Source organism: Oncorhynchus mykiss, chromosome 5 (genome assembly GCF_057628025.1).
Source record: "Oncorhynchus mykiss isolate SJ-2025 chromosome 5, ASM5762802v1, whole genome shotgun sequence".
Classification (NCBI taxonomy): domain Eukaryota; kingdom Metazoa; phylum Chordata; class Actinopteri; order Salmoniformes; family Salmonidae; genus Oncorhynchus; species Oncorhynchus mykiss.
The window spans coordinates 21,535,104-21,560,000 of NC_143026.1; the positions used below are offsets into that span (position 1 = coordinate 21,535,104).

The following is a 24,897-nucleotide window of genomic DNA, read 5'->3' on the forward strand; positions in this document are numbered from 1 at the left end:
TTTGCCACAACTTTGGAAGTATGCTTGGGGCAGGTCCATTTGGAAGACACATTTGCAACCTTCCTGTCTTAAGATGTTGCTTCAATATAGCCACAATTTTCCTCCCTCATGACATCTATTTTGTGAAGTGCACCAGTCCCTCCTACAGCAAAGCACCCCCACAACATGCTGCCACCCTGTGCTTCACGGTTGGGATGGTGTTCTTCAGCTTGCAAACATAACGGTCATTATGGCCAAACAGTTCCATCAGACCAGAGAACAATTTCTCCAAAAAGTACCATCTCCGTCCCCATGTGCAATTGCAAACCGTAGTCTGGCTTTATGGCGGTTGTGGAGCAGTGGCCTTTGCCGTTCTGGGATTGATTTGCACTTTTCACACCAAAGTACGTTCATGTTTAGGAGACAGAACACGCCTCCTTCCCAAGTGTTATGACAGCTGCGTGGTCCCATGGTGTTCATACTTGCGCACAATGGTTTGCACAGATGAACATGGTACCTTAGGCTTTTGGAAATTGCTCCTAAGGATGAACCAGACTTGTCTACAGATGTTTTTCTGAGGTCTTGGTTGATTTTGCCCATGTCAAGCAAGGAGGCACTGAGTTTGAATGTAGGCCTTCAAATACATCCACAGGTACACCTCCAATTTACTCAAATGATGTCAATTAACTCAGGTTTCTAAAGCAATGACAATTTTCTGCAATTTTCCAAGTTGTTTAAAGGCACAGTCAACTTAGTGTATGTAAAATTATGACCCACTGGAATTGATAGTGAATTATAAGTGAAAGTGAAATAATTTGTCTGTTAACAATTGTTAAAATTATGTGTCGTACACAAAGTAGATGTCCTAACCGACTTGCCAAAACTTGTGTTAAGAAATTTGGGAAGTGTTTGAGAAACTAGTTCTAATATCTCCAACTGAAGTGAATGTAATCTTCCGACTCCAAATGCACCACCTATAGTTAACATCAAGACCTTATAGTTATTCACTTAAAAGACTAAAAGCTAAAGGTATTTAAATGAGGTTTAACAGAGGCAGTTGTAGATGTGATGAGGCAGTAGTACTTCAAATTAGAAACTGGCAAAAAAAATGCAACTAACACAACCAGGTGCTATTGAAATACGTAAATATTTTACTACAAAAAACAACCAGATAATATCAGGAATGCTTGAACTTTATTGTTTTTTTTTTTAAAGAGCTGGGGATTAGGGTGGAGGGGAAGTCAGGGGTGGGATTGGAGTGAGGTCAAATGGTGGGGTTGGAGGTTAGGAGGGAATTTGGGAGGAAAATTGGGGTTAAGATGTGACATTGTTAAGAGTAGAACTAGTTGCCTCCACGAAGACGCAGGACCAGGTGAAGGGTGGACTCCTTCTGGATGTTGTAGTCGGACAGGGTGCGGCCATCTTCCAGCTGCTTGCCGGCAAAGATCAGACGCTGCTGGTCTGGGGGGATGCCCTCCTTGTCCTGGATCTTGGCCTTGACGTTCTCGATGGTGTCACTGGGCTCAACCTCGAGGGTGATGGTCTTACCAGTCAGGGTTTTAACGAAGATCTGCATACCTCCCCTCAGACGGAGCACAAGATGGAGGGTGGACTCCTTCTGGATGTTGTAGTCGGACAGGGTGCGGCCATCTTCCAGCTGCTTGCCGGCAAAGATCAGACGCTGCTGGTCTGGGGGGATGCCCTCCTTGTCCTGGATCTTGGCCTTGACGTTCTCGATGGTGTCACTGGGCTCAACCTCGAGGGTGATGGTCTTACCAGTCAGGGTTTTAACGAAGATCTGCATACCTCCCCTCAGACGGAGCACAAGATGGAGGGTGGACTCCTTCTGGATGTTGTAGTCGGACAGGGTGCGGCCATCTTCCAGCTGCTTGCCGGCAAAGATCAGACGCTGCTGGTCTGGGGGGATGCCCTCCTTGTCCTGGATCTTGGCCTTGACGTTCTCAATGGTGTCACTGGGCTCAACCTCGAGGGTGATGGTCTTACCAGTCAGGGTTTTAACGAAGATCTGCATACCTCCCCTCAGACGGAGCACAAGATGGAGGGTGGACTCCTTCTGGATGTTGTAGTCGGACAGGGTGCGGCCATCTTCCAGCTGCTTGCCGGCAAAGATCAGACGCTGCTGGTCTGGGGGGATGCCCTCCTTGTCCTGGATCTTGGCCTTGACGTTCTCAATGGTGTCACTGGGCTCAACCTCGAGGGTGATGGTCTTACCAGTCAGGGTTTTAACGAAGATCTGCATACCTCCCCTCAGACGGAGCACAAGATGGAGGGTGGACTCCTTCTGGATGTTGTAGTCGGACAGGGTGCGGCCATCTTCCAGCTGCTTGCCGGCAAAGATCAGACGCTGCTGGTCTGGGGGGATGCCCTCCTTGTCCTGGATCTTGGCCTTGACGTTCTCGATGGTGTCACTGGGCTCAACCTCGAGGGTGATGGTCTTGCCAGTCAGGGTTTTAACGAAGATCTGCATCTTGACACTGGGGAAGAGAATAATGTTAGACTAAACTACTCAAACCTGAAATAAAATGTCAAATAAACCAGGCTATAAATACACATTATAGGTAACAATCTAGTATTCATAACAATTCTGAGATGCAGTGGGTCAACTTCTAAATAGGGTAGAGCAAAGCTCCTCCCATTGGAGGTAGTACTCAGCTGACGTTTACAGCAGTTGGCTTCAGGTGCCACCATTTTAGAACAAGCTCCACGTAGTGGCTGTCATTTTGTCATAAAACCTTAGTCGAGTCCCTGAGGTAATGACTAGCTAGCTGATCATTTTAGTCTATGGGGATGTGTTTTCATTTGCAGTCAAAACGTAATATTTTGTCAGAAAATAACCTCCCCTACGCCCATTTTACAGCAACATATATTACCACTACTGCCCGATAAACCAAATCGGGATGATCGCTGGGTTTAGGTCTCGAGCCCGGTGTTTTTCGGGATGCGTTAGTAAATTAATTTTGGCTATCTACTCCGATTTAGGAGCACTCGTCTGAGTATGCCAGAGCGCATAATAACTGATGAATTTACAAACGGGCAACACTTGAATATTGCCGGTGTATAAAAACTTGGCCGAAAACGCGTATTTAATTAAGTTGCTAGCAGCACAGTTAACGTTTGTCACCAATGCTCTAGACAACATGAACATCCTAAGCAGCTCTACTAGGTCGAGTAAAATGGTCAGAGTGCGGGGTTCTCATTCGTGTCTGGAAGTAGCAAGCAAGCTAGCCAACGTTAGCCAGTTGGCAGTCAAGCCCCCAAGCTGTTGTGATGCCAGAACGCTCTGATCAACTCTAATCCTCGCTCCGTGAGCGAAACGCTCTGAATTTACTAACGGAAAATCTGACAAAACTCTGAATTTATGAACACCCAGAGAGCACTGGCACTCCAGATTGCATTTACAAAAAAACACACCCACTGTTAACGTTAGCCTCCCCCTCCATCTATATCAATATCTAGCTTGATTGAAGGGTTATCCAATGACTAACTACTGTCGAGCACCTCGGTTTAGCTTGTTAGGAAGCTAGCCAAGAACATATCCAGCCAGCTAACTTTATTTTAGTAAATAACTACTGCAGTTAGCTAAAGCTACCAGAAAGTTAGCTCGTCTATCGTCGACGTATATTCGTACACCCCCCAAAAATAGTATATTCGTACATACCCAATAAGAATAGGAAAAACAATGAACTACCAATTAACATTACGCTGAACTAAGGGTCTCTGTGAAAAAAATGTTATCATTAATGCTCATTTTGGATAATACCCTACTTACAAACAAATGATCAACGGCGCTGCTCTTGAATCTTCAGGAAACGAGGCTGTTATCGCAAACAAAGGGCTGTGTTATTTATACATTGCCGGTTAGGTATCCCTCCACCATTACACCATATGGAACTATAAACTGCGGATTTTCAAAAAAGATCCTTAACCATATGGATTGTGGATAAAATTGACTAACTCCACGACGTGTATGACATTCCAAATGTTCTATATGAATGTTTAATTTCTAAGAAATAGTGTAAGAATGGTCATATAAAAGAAGTCGTACATTGGCGGAGGTAGAAATGTGCAAAAAGAGTGAGTCGACGTTCTCTAGCAACGCGCTGAGCAGTCAAAGCGAATCCAGTCACAGATGTCGCAGTATTAACCTTGACAGCTAGTAAAATCGGATTGTGTTTTAGATAGTTATGAATTTATGTCAGAAACAGTGACGGAGCCAGAAATTCGTTGGTGGGTGGGCATGCAAAAATGTGGGTGCATATAGCCATAGAAGCACAGTGACATATGCCTCAATGCAGTCATATTAGTAGGTTATTGAGGGGTCTTTCAGTCAGTTATTTTTGTCAACCCGTCCCCTGAGAGTGATTGTCAATCCAGTTAATCTGTTCTGTTATATTTAACCAAAAATGACTAACCCAATACACTTCTTGCTTTGACTTCTGATGGTGTTTGCATGTTTAGGTAAAAATACAAATAATGTTCTGTTTGGAACACTTACAAGTAACAAGCTTTTTTTTTAAAAATTTTTTTACCCAGGACCACTCATGCTTCAGTAAATCCTACAGTTTTGCTACATTTTCAAGCAGCAGTGTAGTTAGTGTAGGAGATCAACCAGGGAACAGTTTTTGAATCAAAGAAAGTAAAAAAGAATGTAACAGGGATTGAACAGTTTATTTTAGGTCATAACATTGATTTAATAGAAACAAATTATTTACAGCATGGATCAATTCTACACAAACAGGCACAGTCATTCCCCACTTCCCACCTCCTCATAAAAGACTCCTTATCCTAACATCAACCAGCCTATATCTAGCTAGTCTCGTGTTGCAATGAGGACCACAGTGTCCTATCTGGAACGTGAAGTCACAAGCTCGACTGGTCTGCTACTGCATAGCAATCTAGTGGTGCCAAAAGCCCTGGTCTGCCCTAGAAAGCGTATCTAAATTTCAATCGCCAAAACTGACAGTTTTTTGAGAGGGACGCTCGTTTTGGGCTATAAAATTAGATTATTATGATGAAGTTCGATGCCCACTATGAATTATTTTAAAGTTTGCGACAAATCAAGATATTTAGTTAAATAGTTATCCATTCTCACTACTACATTTGTTGTCACACAGGACCACGTGCTGACATATCAATCACGGGCCTGCAGGCTATGAGGTGGATTGCGCCTCCTTGCCATAGACATTAAGGTTGACTCTCCCAGGCAGGATGAAAATGATTACATCGACCGTGATCCTTTGCTAGTTATGTCCACATTCACCATGAGTCTTAGCAATCTTTTGGTGCCATTCAGCCCCATTCAGCTATATGGCATGCTTCAAATTCAAATACTTCCGGCTTCATGCGCCATCAGGACATTTCCATAGGAATACGTCTACTGGTTTATGGTTGCCATACCTCCAAAATCACATCATTGTCACGCCTCTCTTGGAGGTCTGGAGAATTTTGTATTGCAAAGACGGTTTGAATTGTCCGCTGATTTTGATTGGATGTTACATTTCAAGAACCCTCCCCCCAATTGCCAGTAGAAGGGGTGTGTTATGTGCCTCACCGTTTTCCATCCAGTTACTTGTTGCCTATGTTAGTAAGTGCTCGTTTTCAAGTTATCAAGTGTGGCCGACAGTCTGCAATTTATATTTAAATGGTAAAGTCAAACGTCACAATTTGAGCCCTTCACGGCATGAATTTTAAGCCTGAGCCTTTACCTATGCCTGTGACGTTCAGGCCCTACCCTACCCAGGCCCGATTGCGGCTGCCAAATTTAAGGCCCAATCCAGCCCTTCCCGAAACCCGAAATCAGAAATATCTTCCTGGGTTAGTAAATCCATTAGCTGCTCCTCAGCTAGCACCCAATTGACTACATCCACTCCTTGAAGGAGAGCTCTCCTTGTCCTCGAATTGCCCAGAATGCACCGCACGGCCCACTGACGTAGCATGGGCAACGATTCAAATGGAGTTTCCCATCTCCTCAAAGTATATCTGGCTCTGGTCAACGAATGAAGAGACATGAGAGAGCAGTTAGTTGTGTTACATGATACTTTTTGGGAAATAAACCTGTTTTATATTTGACGTACCTCTGTTATGATCTTATATATGACTGCACTGCACAGCAGAGCAGAGCATTGAGCAAATTACTTATCTACAAAATGTTAGTGATCAATTTAGTAATACCTGAGCCCTACCCATACCCTAGTTATTTAAAAACAGGTATTATCCTGCCCTAACCCGATGTATAACGTCAGGCCTGTTGGGATAGGGTAGCAGAGCTCTGCAACACCTTCTAAACTGCTCTGGTGACAGTCTGATGTTTTTTTTAAACATCAGACTGTTACTATGGTTACCTCATGGATCATCAGTATGATCGAAGTCGCCCACAAAATGACTCAATAGTCTTTACAAGCCAGAATGTTGAATACAATTATATTTACACTTACATTACCGGTTGTACATGCTGTTGGTCCTTTTGGCGGTAGGTGGTGGAGATGGGCTATCCACAACAAAGGGTTGTTTAGACAACTTTTTGTGGTGCTTGTGGGTTCTGTCACTTGTATTTTCAATCTCTTTACGCATAGCATGTGATGCACAATATGTCAGCAATAGCCGAATGTAACCGAACATAATCGACTGAAGCATGCATTGCAATCAGCTGTGGTTTGGTTAGGCTCAGTTACCTCTCAATCAGCTCAGTTACCTCTCAATCAGCTGTGGTTTTGTTAGGCTCAGTTACCTCTCAATCAGCTGGGGTTTGGTTAGGCTCAGTTACCTCTCAATCAGCTGTGGTTTGGTTAGGCTCAGTTACCTCTCAATCAGCTCAGTTACCTCTCAATCAGCTGTGGTTTTGTTAGGCTCAGTTACCTCTCAATCAGCTGGGGTTTGGTTAGGCTCAGTTACCTCTCAATCAGCTGTGGTTTGGTTAGGCTCAGTCATATTGTGCAAGTGTTTGTAACCTGCGAATTACATCAGTATTGAACATTTTATCCAGAAATACCAACCATATACAGACCAGCGTACTGAAAGTCTGGCTAATAACGTTTGTGGATATTTTGTCTCAGATTACCTCCTACATAAGGACAAAATCAGCAGACAACAGGTAAAGTAACTTAAAAATAAGTTTATTTAACATTCTGACTTGTAATTGGATTGTTCAGGAATGCTGAGCCTACATATTAGAGACGATTGTGTAAGTAATTAATTATTGGATTCTCAAAGAGCCTATTTTTTCCCTTGTCTCCATTCATCCACATAGCTGCTGGCGGCACTTTGATATCACCAAAAATATAGTGAAGATTGGCCATTATTTTATTTTTGTAAGGACCCCAAAAAAATGGAGGCAGTGGGAGAACCTATTCAGGTAAGTAAACACATTTTGGAAATGTAAAAAAACAATATAATATACTTTTCTCCATTGTACTTCACTTCTTCCTATCAATGAGGTCTAGAGCACATGCATGGTTATGCCCTCTGACTGTGCTTGGTGCTTAGCCACCAGCCTTTTGGTTGATGCTGTTGTCTTCCCTGAGAGGATAATCAGGGGTCATAGGTCAGGGGTGACCGTTGTTCCAGGCGCTGACCCTGTCACCTCTCTGTCTGTGAACCTTTCATGGACATCTAAAGAAGGATGTAGACAGAACCAACACTTATCAGTTCTATACTAAAAACAGTCAATCAGCAGTCGCCTAGACATTGAGGATAGGTGGTTTTTCTGTTAGACTCACCAGAGGACGTCCTTTCTGATGTAGGCTTGCTACAGGAGTTTTAAAGTCTCCCCTCAGAAGCTACAGAGAGAGGACATAAGGTTTACATGAGCAAAAACCTGTGTGTGTGTGTGTGTGTGTGTGTGTGTGTGTGTGTGTGTTGATGTCCGTACCCTTTGTGTGTTGTTGAGGAACTGTGGGTCAGACTGTCCATAGTTAGGTGGGTTGGCTCTGGGGTCGTAGCCTAGTCTCCCCAGCATGGGGGCGATAGCGTCCATGTCTGCCATTACGTCTGGGGGCATGTGACCTACCCACCGAGTCAGAGCGTCTAAGTTCACTGGCCTCATCACCTGGTCTGTGGACCGTTCCATTCTGTGACACAAACACACATGAATAAACACACACCAAAACAGCAAGACTCCTCTGAGTCTTTGTGATGTAGCATGGCCTTGTCATCTTCTCTGATATTCACTGATACACACTTTGACAGTGAGACTCCTCCAGGTTTTCCTATAGCCTCTTCATGGTGCAGAACCCCCTCGTGCCACGGCAGACCCAGGAACTTTAGCACTGTCTGCAGGGTGGAGCGAGGGTGGAGGACCAGCCTCTCATACCTCACAGCCAGGCACCTCTTACTGCCCACCTACACACACACACACACACACACACACACACATGGTTGGTCATCACTTTCCACCTAAACACACACACACAAAGACGCACACTCACACAGATGCAGGCACAGATGCACTGCATGCACACACACACGTCAGGCACCACTCTCCGCCCACCTAAACAGATACACACACACCTGAGTGCACTGTGTCAGCATGGCCTGTGTGGCTCGGCTCCACTTGGCCAGGCAGTCCCTATAGCTGGAGAGGTCAAATCCACCGATCGTCACGCGACGCGAAATCATAGAGTACACCGCCGCTCGGCCATCTCTCAGCATCAGCAGGAACCTAGAGCTGTAGAAAGAGAGAGAGGAAGGACGTAGTGGTGTGGCGGGATAGTTGAGGAGAAAGTACTTTACAACTTTCCACCGCACTACTCATAATCCTACCTAACCCCGGTTTCAGGCCTGGAGAGGAGGCGGAGTCAGTGAAAAAGTATATAAGTTATCTCCTGTTCTGTCAGGACTTTGACCTCTGGTAATCAGTCATACGATGTGTTCTCTTCTGTAGGAGGTAACCAGGCTGCCTAGTGACTCACTAATGAGTTGTACTGTCTATATGGCTCACATGGGTCAGCATGTGAAAAGCCACACTCGATCACACCCTTATGTGTGGTGACAGAGGCTTTTGGGTTAGTGTACACTCTCATAAAAAGGTTATATCTAGAACCTAAAAGGGTTCTTCGGCTGTCCCAATAGGAGAACCCTTTGTAGAATCCTTTTTGGTTCCAGGTAAAAACACTTTTTTGGTTCCAGGGAGAATCATTTTGGGTTCCAAGTAGACCTCTGTGGATAGGGTTCTACATGGAACCCCAAAAGGTTCTACTTTGAACCAAAAGGGTTCTACCTGGAACCCAAGAAGGGCTATCAAAGGGTTATCCTATTGGGACAGCCGAAGAACACTTTTAGGTTCTAGATTGCACCTTCTTTTCTAAGAGTATATGTGTCTCGTGATGGAGGTGTGTGTGTATAGTAAAGTAAGTCAGACCTACTTGGGAAAAAGATGAGCGAGGTACTTAGCACTCTTCAAAGTAAAGGGGTCTTTATTGCAGAGTAGAGGTGCTGGCTCCCCATGTCCTGCTATGATTTGAAGGAGGAAGGCAGTGACCGCTCGGTCCAGGACCTTGGTGCTGACCCCCTCCTTCTCAGCAGCCCAGCCCAGCATAAGGCCCAGTATCCTGGGTACGACCCTCGTCTCCTCCCCACACCGCACCGCAGGGTGGGCGTCCAGCATGGCCCTACACAGTGTGGGAAATAAGACAGGGATCAAAATGACAGGGTACAGAGGTAAATACATACAGTATATAACCATATTGTCAGAATAATACAAGTAAATAAGGTAAATACAAGTAAATAAGTACTCTCCTCCTCCTTTCTCTTGTCATACCTCATCAGGGTGGTCCCGGAGCGAGGCACCCCTCCCACAAACACCAGGGGAACGTCAGAACTAACCCTCCACCCGTCCCGGACCAGCACGGTCACAGGTTCGCCCGCACCCTGGGATGGCTGCCGGCAGGGTAGACAGAAACGCAGGAACTGGGTCAGGGTGGAGATTCCACCCAGGATCAGGAGCCCTGTTAACACCCTCCGTGCTGACACACGCATCACTGATGGAGATGGTTGTGCTTAGTCATGGTCTCTTGGTCATGGGCAGGAGGCCAACTGTGTGTGCTGCTATTTTAACCAGTTTTTTTTTGTAGAAACAGATTTTAAGTTTCAGTGAGACTGACCTTGTTGAAGTAAAGGTAGAGAGGTACTTTCTGGAATAGAGGGAGAGAAACAAGAGGGACAGGAAATTGTACATCTCATATTTAAACACTACTGTTTTGAGCTTCATAAAAACTCTCTCTCTGCTGGGATGCACTGCAGAACACTTGTGTGTTTATCTGAGAGGAACTGGTCTGGCAGGTTCTTAAAAATGTCCACTTCCTCCTCATACTGTATCTCTGCAACAGCCTGGAAATGTTTTTTTGATTTACTACAGAAATCTTACTACAAACACACCCAGGGCCTATTCCTGCACAGGTCAAATATTTTCATGGCGTAAATGGAAAACTTTGTTTGTTGGATCATGATGCAAATATCAAAAATAAGGGTAATGCAGGGGATTCAAAGAAACCTCTTGTCTGGTCACGCTCTGTGTTGCAGCAGAGTTACAACTATATTGTTAATCCCCAAGTCAGTGCCTGTCTCAGTAAATATGAAATGCAAACTTTATATGGTCTTATCTGGGATTCTAGAACCTTTGCTGTCACTCGGGTAATCACAGTCAGAAATAGAACACAGATATACAGATAGACCAACCTACTCAGAGAGAGAGGGAAGGTGGAGGGGACAGAGTGAGAAAAGGACGACAGTTGAAAGACACAAACATGCAAGAAAAGGAAAACAAAGTACACAATCTGTTAACATAAAAAGAGAGAGAGAGAGAGAGAGAGAGAGTGTTTTCTGTACCTTAACGGACGGAAGAGGAAGCTGAACTGTGGTGTTCTAGTTTGAGTGTGAAGCCCGGTGCAGAACAGAGTGAGTTGATGGGGACGGAAGGAAGATTGAAGTAGTTAGAAAAGAGAGGAGAGGTTGAAGCATTGTCAGGACTGATTTCTCTGACCCAGTAAGCCTTATTCTGTTTTTATCTCCATGCTAGAAAGGACAGAAGTCACCCCACTGGGCACAATGTCAATTCAACTTCAATTCCACGTTGGTTCAACGTAATTACATTGCAATGACTTGGAAACAATGTTGATTCAACTAGTGTGTGCCCAGTGGGACCATTGCAACTTCCATGATGACTTTAATTTAATTCGAATGACAAATCTCCCCTGACACTAACCCATAATTAAAGCTGCAATATCACTTTTGGGGCGACCCTACCAAATTCACATAGAAAAGCGAGTTATATATCTTTCATTCTCATTTAAAGCATGTCTAAGAAGTGGTAGATCTGTTATTCTATGTGCACTATTTCTATGCTTCCCTGTTCTTGAGTTTTTGTGTCTTTTGCTTTCAGTTTTGTACGCCAACTTCAAACAGCTGAAAATACAATATTTTTGATTAGCGAAAATATGTTTCACAGTTGTTTAGATGGTACAATGATTCTCTATATTATACTTGCTTGTTTGGTCACAAACTGAAATTAGGTGACCTATTAGAATTTGAGCAACCAGGAAATGACAGAGCAATTTATGCATAGTGCACCTTTAGGAACAAATAACTCATATACTTGCTCCAGTTCTGAGGGTATAGCATCTATTTTTGCATGCTTCTTGTGACTGCTTTTGGTTGCAATGCTCAGTCACTGTTTGAATGTTAAATGACGAGACAGAGGCATTGATGCGAGTAACCAGTCGTGTTCAGTACATCACAAAGAGTTGCAGTAATGAACATTTACCAACAGATGACATCACTGTGCCATCTTACACCCATAGCAGTCACTCCTGCCTTTACGCATACACACACAAACACTGAAAACATAGGGCTTTCTTTGAGTCTGACCCCCAATATTCAGCTGTTTTGTTGGTTAATCACACACACAAACATACACCCTAAGAACGATAGCACCCACTTGTTTTCAAATCTTTGCTGCTAAGAAAATAACTGTTTTTGCAACAGTAACTTTCTATTTGCAAAAACATGTAGTAACAATAAGTACTGAAACATGAAGTAGCAACTGTGTTTTTGAGGCTGTTGTGTTTTGAGGTCAGGGGAAGACAAAACTGATGGGTCTGTACGAAAGCGAACCAGTTTCAACAGAAACAGAAACTATGTCACCACTGGAGTGTGTGTGAGAGACAGAGATTGCACAATAGGTGAAAAATAACAGTTGTTTTACCTACCAGGTAGTGCGCCCAGAAAAGGAACCCGTGAAGAGGTATTAAGATATAGCATGTGTGGGACTGTATGGATTTATTGTTGAATTAGCCAGAATGGAGAGACATGTTCTTTTCTTCATGTTCCAAGTGTAAAACAATTGTTCCATGTGATGCGTAGTGACATCGTGACTGTTGTGACTGTTTCTAGCTCTTGCAGGTGTGACACAGCCAGGGTGTCACCGGATCATCCCCAGCTCTCGAAGAAATAACAGATGACAAATACAAGTGTTTTTTTTTGTTTTGTTTTTTTGAAAGATTCTATTATACTTTTTATTTGACCATTTATTTCAGGAAATCAGTAACATGGTACATATTTGATTTTTTTCTCTCAAAATGAAAATGTACATGAATTAATCTGCAAAAAACATCACATTTACATCAAAATAAATACATAATCTGGTGCCGGTCTTTTCTGGTGTTGTTATGGTTGGTTGGTAAGCTTGCACATGGAAGGTCAGTTACTATGGTAAAACCAGTACTACAAACTGTTCTAAGACAAGGCCTTAGAAATTCAGAGATGGGGCCCAGACAGGAAGAGATAGTAACCTCACTTCCTCTGTCAGATTCTAAGGTGCCAATTTACCCCTACGTTTTACATCTCAATGGACCCCATTCATGTACCAATACTTTAGTTCCCTTTGGTTCTATCCTCTCCTCTTTCTGCCACCCCTTCCATACCTCTCACCCATCATCCTCCTTCTGTCTCCCTCTCTCCCCACCTATTCCTTCCCCTCTGTCCCTGTATTTGACAGCTAATAGTAGACACATGAGTAAATAGTGTTTGTCTCTTTATCTCCCAACGCCTGCAGCCCTGTTCACAGTGGGTGTTTCTCAATATGCTGCTGCCATGCTCCACACTCTCATGCTCCGAGTTCGTTCTCCGAGGACGTTCTCTTGAGTACATTCTTGTGAGGACGAGAGTGTGGAGAATGCATACAAATGTACATTTGAGAAGCACTGCGCACTCCCGTTCTATTGTATTAACTTTGACCAATACAGACAAAACACAAACTACATAAAGCAAACCCAAGCTTGTAATTATCAGCTGGCTATATGTGAATCGGATTAATCTAGCTAGCCAGCTAGTTGTACAAAAAAACAACAACCTAAAACGAAATGTTATGAAGGGTGGATGGCCAACATTAGCTACGAATTATTTGTGGATAACAGTAGCTAGCTAAAGTTAGCTACCAATTCTTCATCAGTTAGCCTGCAGTCTATGCACACTACTACAGTGGATATTCTAGGCAGTTAAATATGCCAAAATGAACAAGATCAAGATAAAATATTGTTGTCAGGGAACATATGAGATGTGAGTGGGCAACTTTTCATTTCAAAGTCGGAGTTCATTTTCTCTCGGTTCAGCTCAAATCCAGCCACCATTGATTTCAAGAAATGTTGCATTGTTTTTTATGTGATTGCGTCAACAATCCTGGGAATATTTCAGTTGAAGCTTGCACACTTCGAAATGTTTACAAGCAAATTACGCACCCCATTTCGCATATTTTGATTTGGACTCATCCTCCAACCATGCTCAGAGAATGGTAGTAAGAATATTGAGAAACACCCAGTATCTCCTGTCCTCTCTTCCTATTTTCTCCCCCTCTCCTCTCCACTCCATTCCTTTTCCTACTCATCTTCCCTCTCGCTGTTTCCTCTTTCTGTGATTGGAGGACAGGGTCATGGGGGGAAGGGGCAGATCTATAGTCAGTCTGTATTTACATCACTTCCTTTTTGGTGGGGCTGAGGAGGAGAAAGGGTAAGGGAGTGGGTTTGGTTGGGTGGGTGGAAGCTTCTTCATTTTGGGATTCTGACAGTTGAGAAAGTCATCATATTGATACCTCATATTCACGGGTGTCCTGAGAGAGGGAGAGAAAGAGTTGTTCTATTTGTATTTTATTAATTTAACCTTTATTTCACTAGGCAAGTCAGTTAAGAACAAATTCTTATTTACAATGACAGCCTACCCCGGCCAAACCCCAACGATGCTGGGCCAATTGTGGGCCGCCCTATGGGACTCCCAATCAAGACCGGTTGTGATACAGGCTGGAATCGAACCTGGGTCTGTAGTGATGCCTCTAGCACTGACATGCAGTACCTTAGACCGCTGTGCCACTGCAGAGCCCAGTATTAAATACCCTCCTGTCTCATACAATGACTATGTTTGTGTGTGTGTGTGTGTATACTTCCTCACCCCTCCTGTCTCGTAGAGTGGGTTGTCAAACTCGCTCTCCACTGTGATCTGGCTGTAGGGGTGTGGGTGGATGAGTGGCAGCCGCAGGTTGGAGTTGTAGCGACACCTGGTGGCCAAGAGAGGAACAGCAGGGTGTCAGGACTAAAAATAAATAATGACACCACTGTTTCCATGAGCAGAGAGAGAGAGAACTGAGCAGGATAAAGAATATTAATGTTCTCATGTGAGTCACTTGTCTCATTAATTTGGAGCCTATTTAATGAGGTGAAACTTTGAAATGTTGAAGATAGAATTGTCACACGTAGAGCAGCTGACAAGATTCCCTTTTCTACATGACAGAATAATGTCTGTTCTTCACAATACATTTCCATCTGAATGTTCTGTAACCTTGTGACATATGCTATTCAACCGTAACCAAGGCTGCACAGTCAGATGGGAAGGTAACCAGGGCAGTTTGTGTTTATTCAATTGTCATAGAGTTTCCATATGACCATTGATGAACAATATTGCTTTGAAATGGAATTGAATACAAAATATTCATCTCCAGTGTATTCAAGTAAGTAGAGTTCAGGGACGCCCATTCACTGGGCAACAAATGGGATTATATTATATGTTTTAAAAAAAATGAAAGCCTTATTTGCTACTTCAATTGATCCAATGATAATCTAAATAGGTCACTGTGTTGAACAGGTCCACTGGTGTGTAGAGGTGTTTTGAGGTGATAGGGAGTGTAGTCTTACCGTGTGACGTAGACATAGGCTCCTCCCAGCAGCACGGAGAGCAAAAGTACAAGGATGAAGATAGCCAATGCCATGTTACCTCCATCCAGACCTGACCCGGCAGCTGCTTCCGCAACTGGAGGGGAGGGGAGAGATGGAGAAAGGGAAGGAGAAGGTAGGTAAGGGGAGAGCATGAAAGAGAAAGGGAAGGAGGAAGAAAGATAACTTCAGTTCAGTCCCAGTGAAAAGGTGGTAATAATAGAGCATTACAAAGGCAGAAAATATAAAAGCTAATCAGACAATTAACAAAGGGTCGTTCACGTTGGCATTTGAGCATGGCATTTAGAGCATGGCATTTTGAGCATGGCATTTGAGCATGGCATTTAGAGCATGGCATTTTGAGCATGGCATTTTGAGCATGGCATTTGAGCATGGCATTTTGAGCATGGCATTTGAGCATGGCATTTGAGCATGGCATTTTGAGCATGGCATTTGAGCATGGTATTTGAGCATGGCATTTTGGAAAAATGTTACTTCTTTGTTCTAGATTTGTATTTATTTAAATGTATTTGTGTACATCTTCCCATCCTAAAGGTAAATGGCTTTACATGTGTTTTACCATTATAATTACACTGTGCCACCAGTAAGAGTTGTAACATCAATGATACTAACATCAATGATAGTAATATCAATGATACTAACATCAATGATACTAACATCAATGAGATGTTTTAGGTCAATTTGTTTGTAAATGGAGGCCACAAATACTCAAATCTAATGCCATCAATCCTTTAAAGATCCTGAACAGTCATTCTGAAAAGTACTTTTCTATCATGGCTAACTACCAGAAAGTTTGAAAAGTCAGGCTGAGTTGCCGGGTAGCTTACATTTATGAGCTCGCCTTGACTGACAGCTCTTCTCCTGACCCCTCCTGTCTCAGCCTCCAGTATTTATGCTGCAGTAGTTTATGTGTCGGGGGGCTAGGGTCAGTTTGTTATATCTGGAGTACTTCTCCTGTCCTATTCGGTGTCCTGTGTGAATCTAAGTGTGCGTTCTCTAATTCTCTCCTTCTCTCTTTCTCTCTCTCGGAGGACCTGAGCCCTAGGACCATGCCCCAGGACTACCTGACATGATGACTCCTTGCTGTCCCCAGTCCACCTGGCTGTGCTGCTGCTCCAGTTTCAACTGTTCTGCCTTATTATTATTCGACCATGCTGATCATTTATGAACATTTGAACATCTTGGCCATGTTCTGTTATAATCTCCACCCGGCACAGCCAGAAGAGGACTGGCCATCCCACATATGCTCTCTCTAATTCTCTCTTTCTTTCTCTCTCTCGGAGGACCTGAGCCCTAGGACCATGCCCCAGGAATACCTGACATGATGACTCCTTGCTGTCCCCAGTCCACCTGACTGTGCTGCTGCTCCAGTTTCAACTGTTCTGCCTTATTATTATTCGACCATGCTGATCATTTATGAACATTTGAACATCTTGGCCATGTTCTGTTATAATCTCCACCCGGCACAGCCAGAAGAGGACTGGCCACCCCACATAGCCTGGTTCCTCTCTAGGTTTCTTCCTAGGTTTTGGCCTTTCTAGGGAGTTTTTCCTAGCCACCGTGCTTCTTCACCTGCATTGCTTGCTGTTTGGGGTTTTAGGCTGGGTTTCTGTACAGCACTTTGAGATATCAGCTGATGTACGAAGGGCTATATAAAATAAATTTGATTGAAATTTGATTGATTTGAAAGGCCTATATCAAGCAACTTGGATGCAGTGAGCAGTGTTGCTGTAAAATCATCTCAAGCAAATTCAGTGATATACAAAGCAACACAAACAACATTGAAATTGTATTAATTATATGATTTATTTTTATAAACATCTCCCTTTTGGCATGTCTCTTGTGATGCGGTTTATAGCAGCACTAACGGATGTGTTGACTTGACAGCTGTGTCTGAGTTTTGAACAACCCTTCCCCCCTTTAGTTCCATGCTGGCTGAAGACCTAGCTGGCCAGTAACTAGCTAATACCAGACACAGATCAAATCAAAAATCAAATTGTATTTGTCACATGTGCCAAATACAATGCTACTTACAAGCCCTTAAACAATGCAAACATGTGTTAATTCTTATGGCTTAGATCCCGCTAACGGGATTGATATGACAACAGTCAGTGAAAGTGCAGGGCGCCAAATTCAAAACAATAGAAATCTCACAACTAAAATTCCTCAAACATAGAAGTAATTTACACCATTTTAAAGATAAACTTGTTGTTAATCCCACCACAGTGTCCGATTTCAAAAAGGCTTTACAGTGAAAGCATACCAAACGATTATGTTAGGTCAGCACCTAGTCACAGAAAAACACAGCCATTTTTTCCAGCCAAAGAGAGGAATCACAAAAAGCAGAAATAGAAATAAATGAATCACTAACCTTTGATGATCTTCATCAGATGACACTCATAGGACTTCATGTTACACAATATATGTATGTTTTGTTCGATAAAGCTCATATTTATATACAAAAATCTGAGTTTACATTGGCACGTTATGTTTAATAGTTCCAAAACATCCGGTGATTTTGCAGAGAGCCACAACAATTTACAGAAATACTCATCATAAACTTTAATATAAAGATACAAGTGTTATGCACAGAATTAGAAATATACTTCTCCTTAATGCAACCGCTGTGTCAGATTTTTAAAAAACTTTACGGAAAAAGCAAACCATGCAATAATCTGAGTACAGCGCTCAGAAAACAAATCAAGCCATACAGATATCCTCCATGTTGGAGTCAACAGAAGTCAGAAATAGCGTTAGAAATATTCACTTACCTTTGATGATCTTCATCAGAATGCACTTTCAGGAATCCCAGTTCCACAATAAATGTTTGATTTGTTCGATAAAGTCCATCATTTATGTCCAAATACCTCCTTTTTGTTTGCGCGTTTAGCCCAGTAATCCAAATTCATGATGCGCGAGCAGACGAAAAGTCAAAAAGTTTTGTTACAGTCCGTAGAAACATGTCAAAACGAGGTATAGAATCAATCTTTAGGATGTTTTTATCATAAATCTTCAATAATGTTCCAACCGGAGAATTCCTTTGTCTTCAGAAGTGCAATGGAACTCAAGCTAATTCTCACGTGAACGCGCGTGGTCAGCTCATGCCACTCTGCCAGACCACTGACTCATTCAGCTCCCATTCCCTCCTCATTCACAGTAGAAGCATCAAACAAGGTTCTAAAGACTGTTGACATCTAGTGGAAGGCTTAGGAAGTGCAATTTGACCCCATAGACACTGTATATTCGATAGGCAAAGAGTTGAAAAACTACAAACCTCAGATTTCCCACTTCCTGGTTGGATTTCTTCTCAGGTTTTTGCCTGCCATATGAGTTATGTTACACTCACAGACAACATTCAAACAGTTTTAGAAACTTCAGAGTGTTTTTTATCCATCTACTAATAATATGTATATATTAGCAACTGGGCCTGAGTAGCAGGCAGTTTACTCTGGGCACCTTATTCATCCAAGCTACTCAATACTGCCGCCAGCCATAATAAGTTTTAAGAAAGTATTTACTAAATAAACTGAAGTTTACATTTTTTTAAATAAAGAAGAAAATAGAAAAAACAACACAATTAAAGAGCAACAATAAAATAACAGTAACAAGGCTATATACAAGGGGGTACCGGTACAGAGTCAATGTGCGAGGTCACAGGTTAGTCTAAGTAATTGAGGTAATAGGCCAAGCAGTTGCCATAACAGGCGGTGATGCAACCAATACTCTCGATGGTGCAGCTGTAGATTTTTTTAAGGATCTGAGGACACATGCCAAATCTTTTCAGTCTCCTGAGGGGGAATAGACATTGTCATGCCCTCTTCATGACGGTCTTGGTGTGTTTGGACCATGATAGTTTGGACACCAAGGAACTTGAAGCTCTCAACCAGCTCCACTACAGCTCTGTCGATGAGAAAGGGGGCGTGCTAGGCCCTCCTTTTGCTGTAGTCCCCGATCATCTCTTTTGTCTTGATCACGTTGAGGGAGAGGTTGTTATCCTGGCATCACATTGCCAGGTCTCTGACCTCCTCCCTATATGATGTCTCATCGTTGTCGGTGATCAGACCTACCACTGTTGTCTTGTCTGAAAACTTAATGATGGTGTTGGAGTCGTGCTTGGCCATGCAGTCATGAGTGAACAAGGAGTACAGGAGTGGACTGAACACGCACCCCTGAGGGGCCCCCGTGTTGAGGATTAGCGTGGCAGATGTGTTGTTACCTACCCTTACCACCTGGGGGTGGCCCATCGGGAAGTCAAGGATCCAGTTGCAGAGGGAGGTGTTTAGTCCCAGGGTCCTTAGCTTAGTGATGAGCTTTGAGGGCACTATGGTGTTGAAAGCTGAGCTGTAGTCAAATGAAATCAAATTTTATTTGTCACATGCGCCGAATACAACAGGTGTAGGTAGACCTTACAGTGAAATGCTTACTTACAAGCCCTTAACCAACAATGCAATTTTAAGAAAATACCTAAAAAAATAACAATTAAGAGGGGGGGAGGTGCAAATAGTCTGGGTAGCCATTTGATTCGCTGTTCAGGAGTCTTATGGTTTGGGAGTCAAAGCTGTTTAGAAGCCTCTTGGACCTAGACTTGGCACTCCGGTACCACTTGCCGTGTGGTAGCAGAGAGAACAGTCTATGACTAGAGTGGCTGGAGTCTTTGATGATTTTTAGGGCCTCCCTCTGACACCACCTGGTATAGAGGTCCTGGATGGCAGGAAGCTTGGCACCAGTGATGTACTGGGCCGTACGCACTACCTTCTGTAGTGCCTCGGAGGCCGAGCAGTTGGCATACCAGGCAGTGATGCAACCCGTCAGGATGCTCTCAATGGTGCAGCTGTAAAATCTTTTGCGGATCTGAGGACCAATGCCAAATCTTTTCAGTCTTGGGGGGAAATAGGTTTTGGTCAATGAATAGCATTCTCACATAGGTGTTCCTTTTGTCCAGGTGGAAAAGGGCAGTGTGCAGTGCAATAGAGATTGCGTCATCTGTGGATCTGTTGGGGCTGTATGCAAATTGTAGTGGGTCTAGGGTTTCTGGGATAGTGGTGTTGATTTGAGCCAGGACCGGCCTATCAAAGCACTTCATTGCTACAATGATACGAGTCAGTAGTCATTTAGGCAGGTTACCTTGGTGTTCTTGGGCACAGGGACTATGGTGGTCTACTTGAAACATGTTGGTATTACAGACTCGGACAGGGACAGGTTGAAAATGTCAGTGAAAACACCTGCCAGTTGGTCAGTGCATGCTCGGAGTACAAGTCCTGGTAATCCGTCTGGCCCTGCGGCCTTGTGAATGTTGACCTGTTCAAAGGTCTTACTCACATTGGCTACGGAGAGCTAGATCACACAGTCATCCGGAACAGCTGGTGCTCTCATGCATATTTCAGTGTTGCTTGCCTCGAAGGACGCATAGAAGTAATTTAGCTTGTCTGGTAGGCTCGTGTCACTGGGCAGCTCGTGGCTGTGCTTCCCTTTGTAGTCCGTAATAGTTCCTAAGCTCTGCCACATCCGACGAGCATTGGAGACGTTGTAGTAGGCATTGCGGGATTTCTTATAAGCGTCTGGGTTAGAGTCCCGCTCCTTGAAAGCTACCCTTTAGCTCAATGTGGCTGTTGCATGAAATCCATGTCTGTTACAACTTCTACAATGGTGAGTGGAGGAGTCAAGCGCAGAAAGCAGGTAACTCAGTTTGTGGATATTTTATTCCATAGACTGTGGAGCCACGACATGCAAAACACCAGGGCGCATGAAACAACCCGTCCCAAAATACAACGGACTAAACTGTCCGGAAAAAATACTCTTTACACTCATACACCAGATAACAGAAAACAAGCCCGCACAAATACCCAGCGGGCCTAGTGCCCTTAAATAGCCTACAAACAAACACTAACTCAAAACAGGTGTACCCAATTACCCAATAAACAGAAACAAACGGAAAGGGAATCGATGGCAGCTACCCCTCCCAGTCAACGAGGTACTGCAGGCCCCTCACCCGGCGTCTCGAGTCCAGAATAGCTCGTACTGTGTACGCCGGGGACCCCTCGATGTCCAGAGGGGGTGGAGGGACCTCCGGTACCTCACCGTCTTGTAGGGGACCAGCTACCACCGGCCTGAGGAGAAACACATGAAACGAGGGGTTAATGCGATTGTAAGAGGGAAGTTGCAATCTATAACACACCTCGTTTATCCTCCTCAGGACTTTAAATGGCCCCACACACTGCGGCCCCAGCTTCCGGCAGGGCAGGCGGAGGGGCAGGTTTCGGGTCGAGAGCCAGACCCTGTCCCCTGGTGCGAACACCGGGGCCGACGGGGCAGACGCACCGCCCCCCCCCCTTCAGCAGTGAGGTAATGGGCGCCGCTACTTGGCCAAAACCACCTCCTTTACCGTGGTCGGAGTCGGCCAATTACACACGGCGTTAACGCGGTCACACTCCATCACCACCCCCGAGCTGGAAATGCAATAACCCAGGAAGGAAACGGCTGGTTTGGAGAACACACATTTCTCAGCCTTAACGTATAGGTCATGCTCCAGCAGTCGCCCAAGAACCTTGCGCACCAGGGAGACATGCGTGGCGCGTGTGGCAGAATAAATCAAGATGTCATCAATATAGACTACCACACCCTGCCCGTGCAAGTCCCTGAGAATCTCATCTACAAAGGATTGGAAGATGGCTGGAGCATTTTTCAACCCATACGGCATGACGAGGTACTCATAGTGGCCTGATGTGGTACTTAACGCTGTTTTCCACTCGTCTCCTCCCCGAATACACACCAGATTATACGTGCTCCTGAGGTCCAGTTTTGTGAAGAAACGCGCTCCGTGGAATGATTCCACCGCCGTAGCGATGAGAGGTAGCGGATAACTAAAACCCACTGTGATCGAATTGAGACCTCGATAATCAATGCACGGACTCAGACCTCCCTCCTTTTACCTCACAAAAAAGAAACTTGAGGAGACGGGTGACATGGAGGGCCGAATGTACCCCTGTCTCAGAGCCTCCGCGACATATGTCTCCATAGCCAACGTCTCCTCCTGTGACAGTGGGTACACGTGACTCTGGGGAAGTGCAGCGTTCTCCTGGAAGTTTATCACGCAATCCCACCGTCGATGGGGTGGTAATTTGGTCGCTTTTTTCTTACTAAAAGCGATAGCCAAATCGGCATATTCTGGGGGAATGCGCACGGTGGAAACCTGGTCTGGACTCTCCACCGTCGTGGCACCGATGGAAATTCCTAAACACCTACCCGAACACTCGTCTGACCACCCCTGAAGAGCCCCCTGTTTCCAGGAAATGAGGGGATTGTGAATAGCCAGCCAGGGAACCCCCAACACCACTGGAAACCCAGGTGAATCAATAAGGTAGAAACTGATCTTCTCCTTATGATCACCCTGCGTTACCATGTCCAGCGGAATCGTGGCCTCCCTGACCAACCCTGACCCTAACGGTCGGCTATCTAAGGAGTGCACGGGGACAGGTGGGTCTATCTGCACTAACGGAATACCCAATTTACGGGCGAGTTCGCGATCCATAAAACTCCCAGCTGCGCCTGAATCGACTAGCGCCTTATGCTGAAGAGAGGGAAAAAACGCAGGGAAAAAAATAAACAAAAACATGTGACCAACAGAGAGCTCTGGGTGAGTTTGGTGCTTGCTCACCTGGGGTGGCCGAGAAGTGTTCCGCTGGCCAGCTCGACTCCCGGAGGAACTCCTCCAGCACCGGTCCGAAGTGTGTCCTCTCCGTCCACAATAGGCGCAGGAGGAGCCTCCTCCTCTGGTCTCCCTAGATGCAGCTCCTCCCAACTCCATCGGAGTGGGAGCGGGAGGACTGGAAGGTGGAATTGACAGGACCCCTTCTGAACGCCCGCGGGCAGCTAGCAGGTTGTCCAATCGAATCGACATGTCTATTAGTTCATCCAGGGAGAGAGTTGTGTCCCGACAAGCTAGCTCCCGGCGGACGTCCTCCCGGAGACTGCAACGGTAATGGTCAATCAGGGCCCTGTCATTCCACCCAGCACCAGCAGCCAGGGTCCTGTCATTCCACCCAGCACCAGCAGCCAGGGTCCTGTCATTCCACCCAGCACCAGCAGCCAGGGCCCTGTCATTCCACCCAGCACCAGCAGCCAGGGCCCTGTCATTCCACCCAGCACCAGCAGCCAGGGTCCTGTCATTCCACCCAGCACCAGCAGCCAGGGCCCTGTCATTCCACCCAGCACCAGCAGCTAGGGTCCTGTCATTCCACCCAGCACCAGCAGCCAGGGCCCTGTCATTCCACCCAGCACCAGCAGCCAGGGTCCTGTCATTCCACCCAGCACCAGCAGCTAGGGTCCTGTCATTCCACCCAGCACCAGCAGCTAGGGTCCTGTCATTCCACCCAGCACCAGCAGCCAGGGTCCTGTCATTCCACCCAGCACCAGCAGCTAGGGTCCTGTCATTCCACCCAGCACCAGCAGCCAGGGCCCTGTCATTCCACCCAGCACCAGCAGCCAGGGTCCTGTCATTCCACCCAGCACCAGCAGCTAGGGTCCTGAACTCCAATGCAAAGTCCTGCGCACTCCTCGTCTTCTGTCTGAGGTGGAACAGTCGCTCACCTGCCGCTTTGCCCTCTGGTGGGTGGTCGAACACAGCTCGAAAACGGCGGGTGAACTCCAGGTAGTTGTCCCGAGCCGAGTCTGGGCTGTTCCAGACAGCGTTGGCCCAGTCCAGGGCCCTACCCGTTAAACAGGAGACGAGGAGGCTCACACTCTCCTCACTCGAGGGAGCCGGACGCATGGTAGCCAGGTAGAGCTCGAGCTGGAGCAAAAATCCCTGGCACCCAGCCGCCGCTCCATCGTACTCCCTCGGGGGGGAGAGACGCAATGTGCTGGACCCAGAGGACGACGTAGGTGGAGTAGGTGGCGTCGTCTGTGGGGGAGCTGGGGTAGACGTCGGTAGACCACTTCTCTCCCATCGTTCCATCCTCTCCATCATCTGGTCCATCGCTGTACCGATCCGATGGAGGACAGCTGTATGGTGATGAACGCGCTCCTCCATAGTTGGGAGAGGGGTGGTCGCTGCTCCTGCTGACTCCATTTTGGAGGTGCGGGCTTCTGTTACAACTTCTACAATGGTGAGTGGAGGAGTCAAGCGCAGAAAGCAGGTAATTCAGTTCATGGATATTTTATTCCATAGACTGTGGAGCCACGACATGCAAAACACCAGGGCGCATGAAACAACCCGTCCCAAAATACAACGGACTAAACTGTCCGGAAAAAATACTCTTTACACTCATACACCAGATAACAGAAAACAAGCCCGCACAAATACCCAGCGGGCCTAGTGCCCTTAAATAGCCTACAAACAAACACTAACTCAAAACAGGTGTACCCAATTACCCAATAAACAGAAACAAACGGAAAGGGAATCGATGGCAGCTAATAGGCCAGCGACGACGACCGCCGAGCGCCGCCCGAACAGGAAGAGGCACCCTCTTCGGCGAGATTCGTGACAATGGCTTCTGGTTGAGGAATGTACGTACGGTCACTGTGGAGACGCGATCATCGATGCACTTATTGATGAAGCCAGTCACTGATGTGGTGTACTCCTCAATGCCATCGGAAGAATCCGGAAAATATTCCAGTCTGTGTTATCAAAACAGTCCTGTAGCTTAGCATCTGCGTCGTCTGACCACTTCCATAATGAGCGAGTCACTGG

At 45.3% G+C, this 24,897-nt stretch overlaps 3 protein-coding genes across 6 annotated transcripts in view; all 3 read right to left on the reverse strand.

Annotated features, from left to right (window-relative positions):
* Window positions 1-1,156: 1,156 nt before the first annotated feature.
* On the reverse strand, window positions 1,157-4,165 carry LOC110523403 (polyubiquitin-C). Its single transcript, XM_021602075.3, has 2 exons — window positions 3,770-4,165; window positions 1,157-2,474 (listed from the first exon to the last, which is right to left on the reverse strand). Exon 2 carries the CDS (start codon window positions 2,465-2,467, stop codon window positions 1,322-1,324), a length of 1,146 nt encoding a protein of 381 aa, XP_021457750.2. The 5' UTR covers window positions 2,468-2,474; window positions 3,770-4,165; the 3' UTR covers window positions 1,157-1,321.
* A 2,931-nt stretch (window positions 4,166-7,096) lies between these two features.
* On the reverse strand, window positions 7,097-12,406 carry tpst2 (tyrosylprotein sulfotransferase 2). 3 transcript variants are annotated; one of them, XM_090234161.1, is made up of 10 exons: window positions 12,201-12,406; window positions 10,822-10,857; window positions 10,098-10,127; window positions 9,755-9,974; window positions 9,360-9,605; window positions 8,506-8,662; window positions 8,177-8,337; window positions 7,868-8,066; window positions 7,716-7,775; window positions 7,097-7,608 (listed from the first exon to the last, which is right to left on the reverse strand). In XM_090234161.1, the coding sequence occupies exons 4-10, from the start codon at window positions 9,970-9,972 to the stop codon at window positions 7,576-7,578; spliced, it is 1,074 nt and encodes a 357-aa protein (XP_090090287.1). In that variant the 5' UTR covers window positions 9,973-9,974; window positions 10,098-10,127; window positions 10,822-10,857; window positions 12,201-12,406; the 3' UTR covers window positions 7,097-7,575. The 3 variants fall into 3 exon arrangements, with proteins under 3 accessions (XP_090090287.1, XP_090090286.1, XP_036832924.2); XM_090234160.1 differs by lacking the exon at window positions 10,822-10,857 and having other exon boundaries at window positions 12,201-12,376; XM_036977029.2 differs by lacking the exon at window positions 12,201-12,406 and having other exon boundaries at window positions 10,822-11,075.
* Window positions 12,407-12,644: 238 nt separating this feature from the next.
* sez6l (seizure related 6 homolog (mouse)-like) overlaps window positions 12,645-24,897 on the reverse strand; it is an 82,864-nt gene continuing 70,611 nt past the window's right edge. For both annotated transcript variants that reach the window (XM_036977028.2, XM_090234159.1), the window contains exons 15-17: window positions 15,171-15,285; window positions 14,431-14,536; window positions 12,645-14,095 (exon numbers count right to left, since the gene is read on the reverse strand). In XM_036977028.2, coding sequence (XP_036832923.1) covers window positions 14,066-14,095; window positions 14,431-14,536; window positions 15,171-15,285 — 251 coding nt within the window. In that variant the 3' untranslated portion in view covers window positions 12,645-14,065. The remainder of the gene's footprint in view (window positions 14,096-14,430; window positions 14,537-15,170; window positions 15,286-24,897) is intronic.

Excerpts from the sequence above, each read along its gene's own strand:
- LOC110523403 (XM_021602075.3), bottom strand. The coding sequence starts at position 2,467 with ATGCAGATCTTCGTTAAAACCCTGACTGGCAAGACCATCACCCTCGAG.
- tpst2 (XM_090234160.1), bottom strand. The coding sequence starts at position 12,252 with ATGCTATATCTTAATACCTCTTCACGGGTTCCTTTTCTGGGCGCACTA. Across the intron at positions 10,128-12,200 it reads TTTTCTGGGCGCACTACCTG|AAAGTACCTCTCTACCTTTA; the intron begins GTAGGTAAAACA and ends CCTCTATTCCAG. Across the intron at positions 8,338-8,505 it reads TGCTGACACAGTGCACTCAG|GTGGGCAGTAAGAGGTGCCT; the intron begins GTGTGTGTGTAT and ends GTGTGTGTGTAG.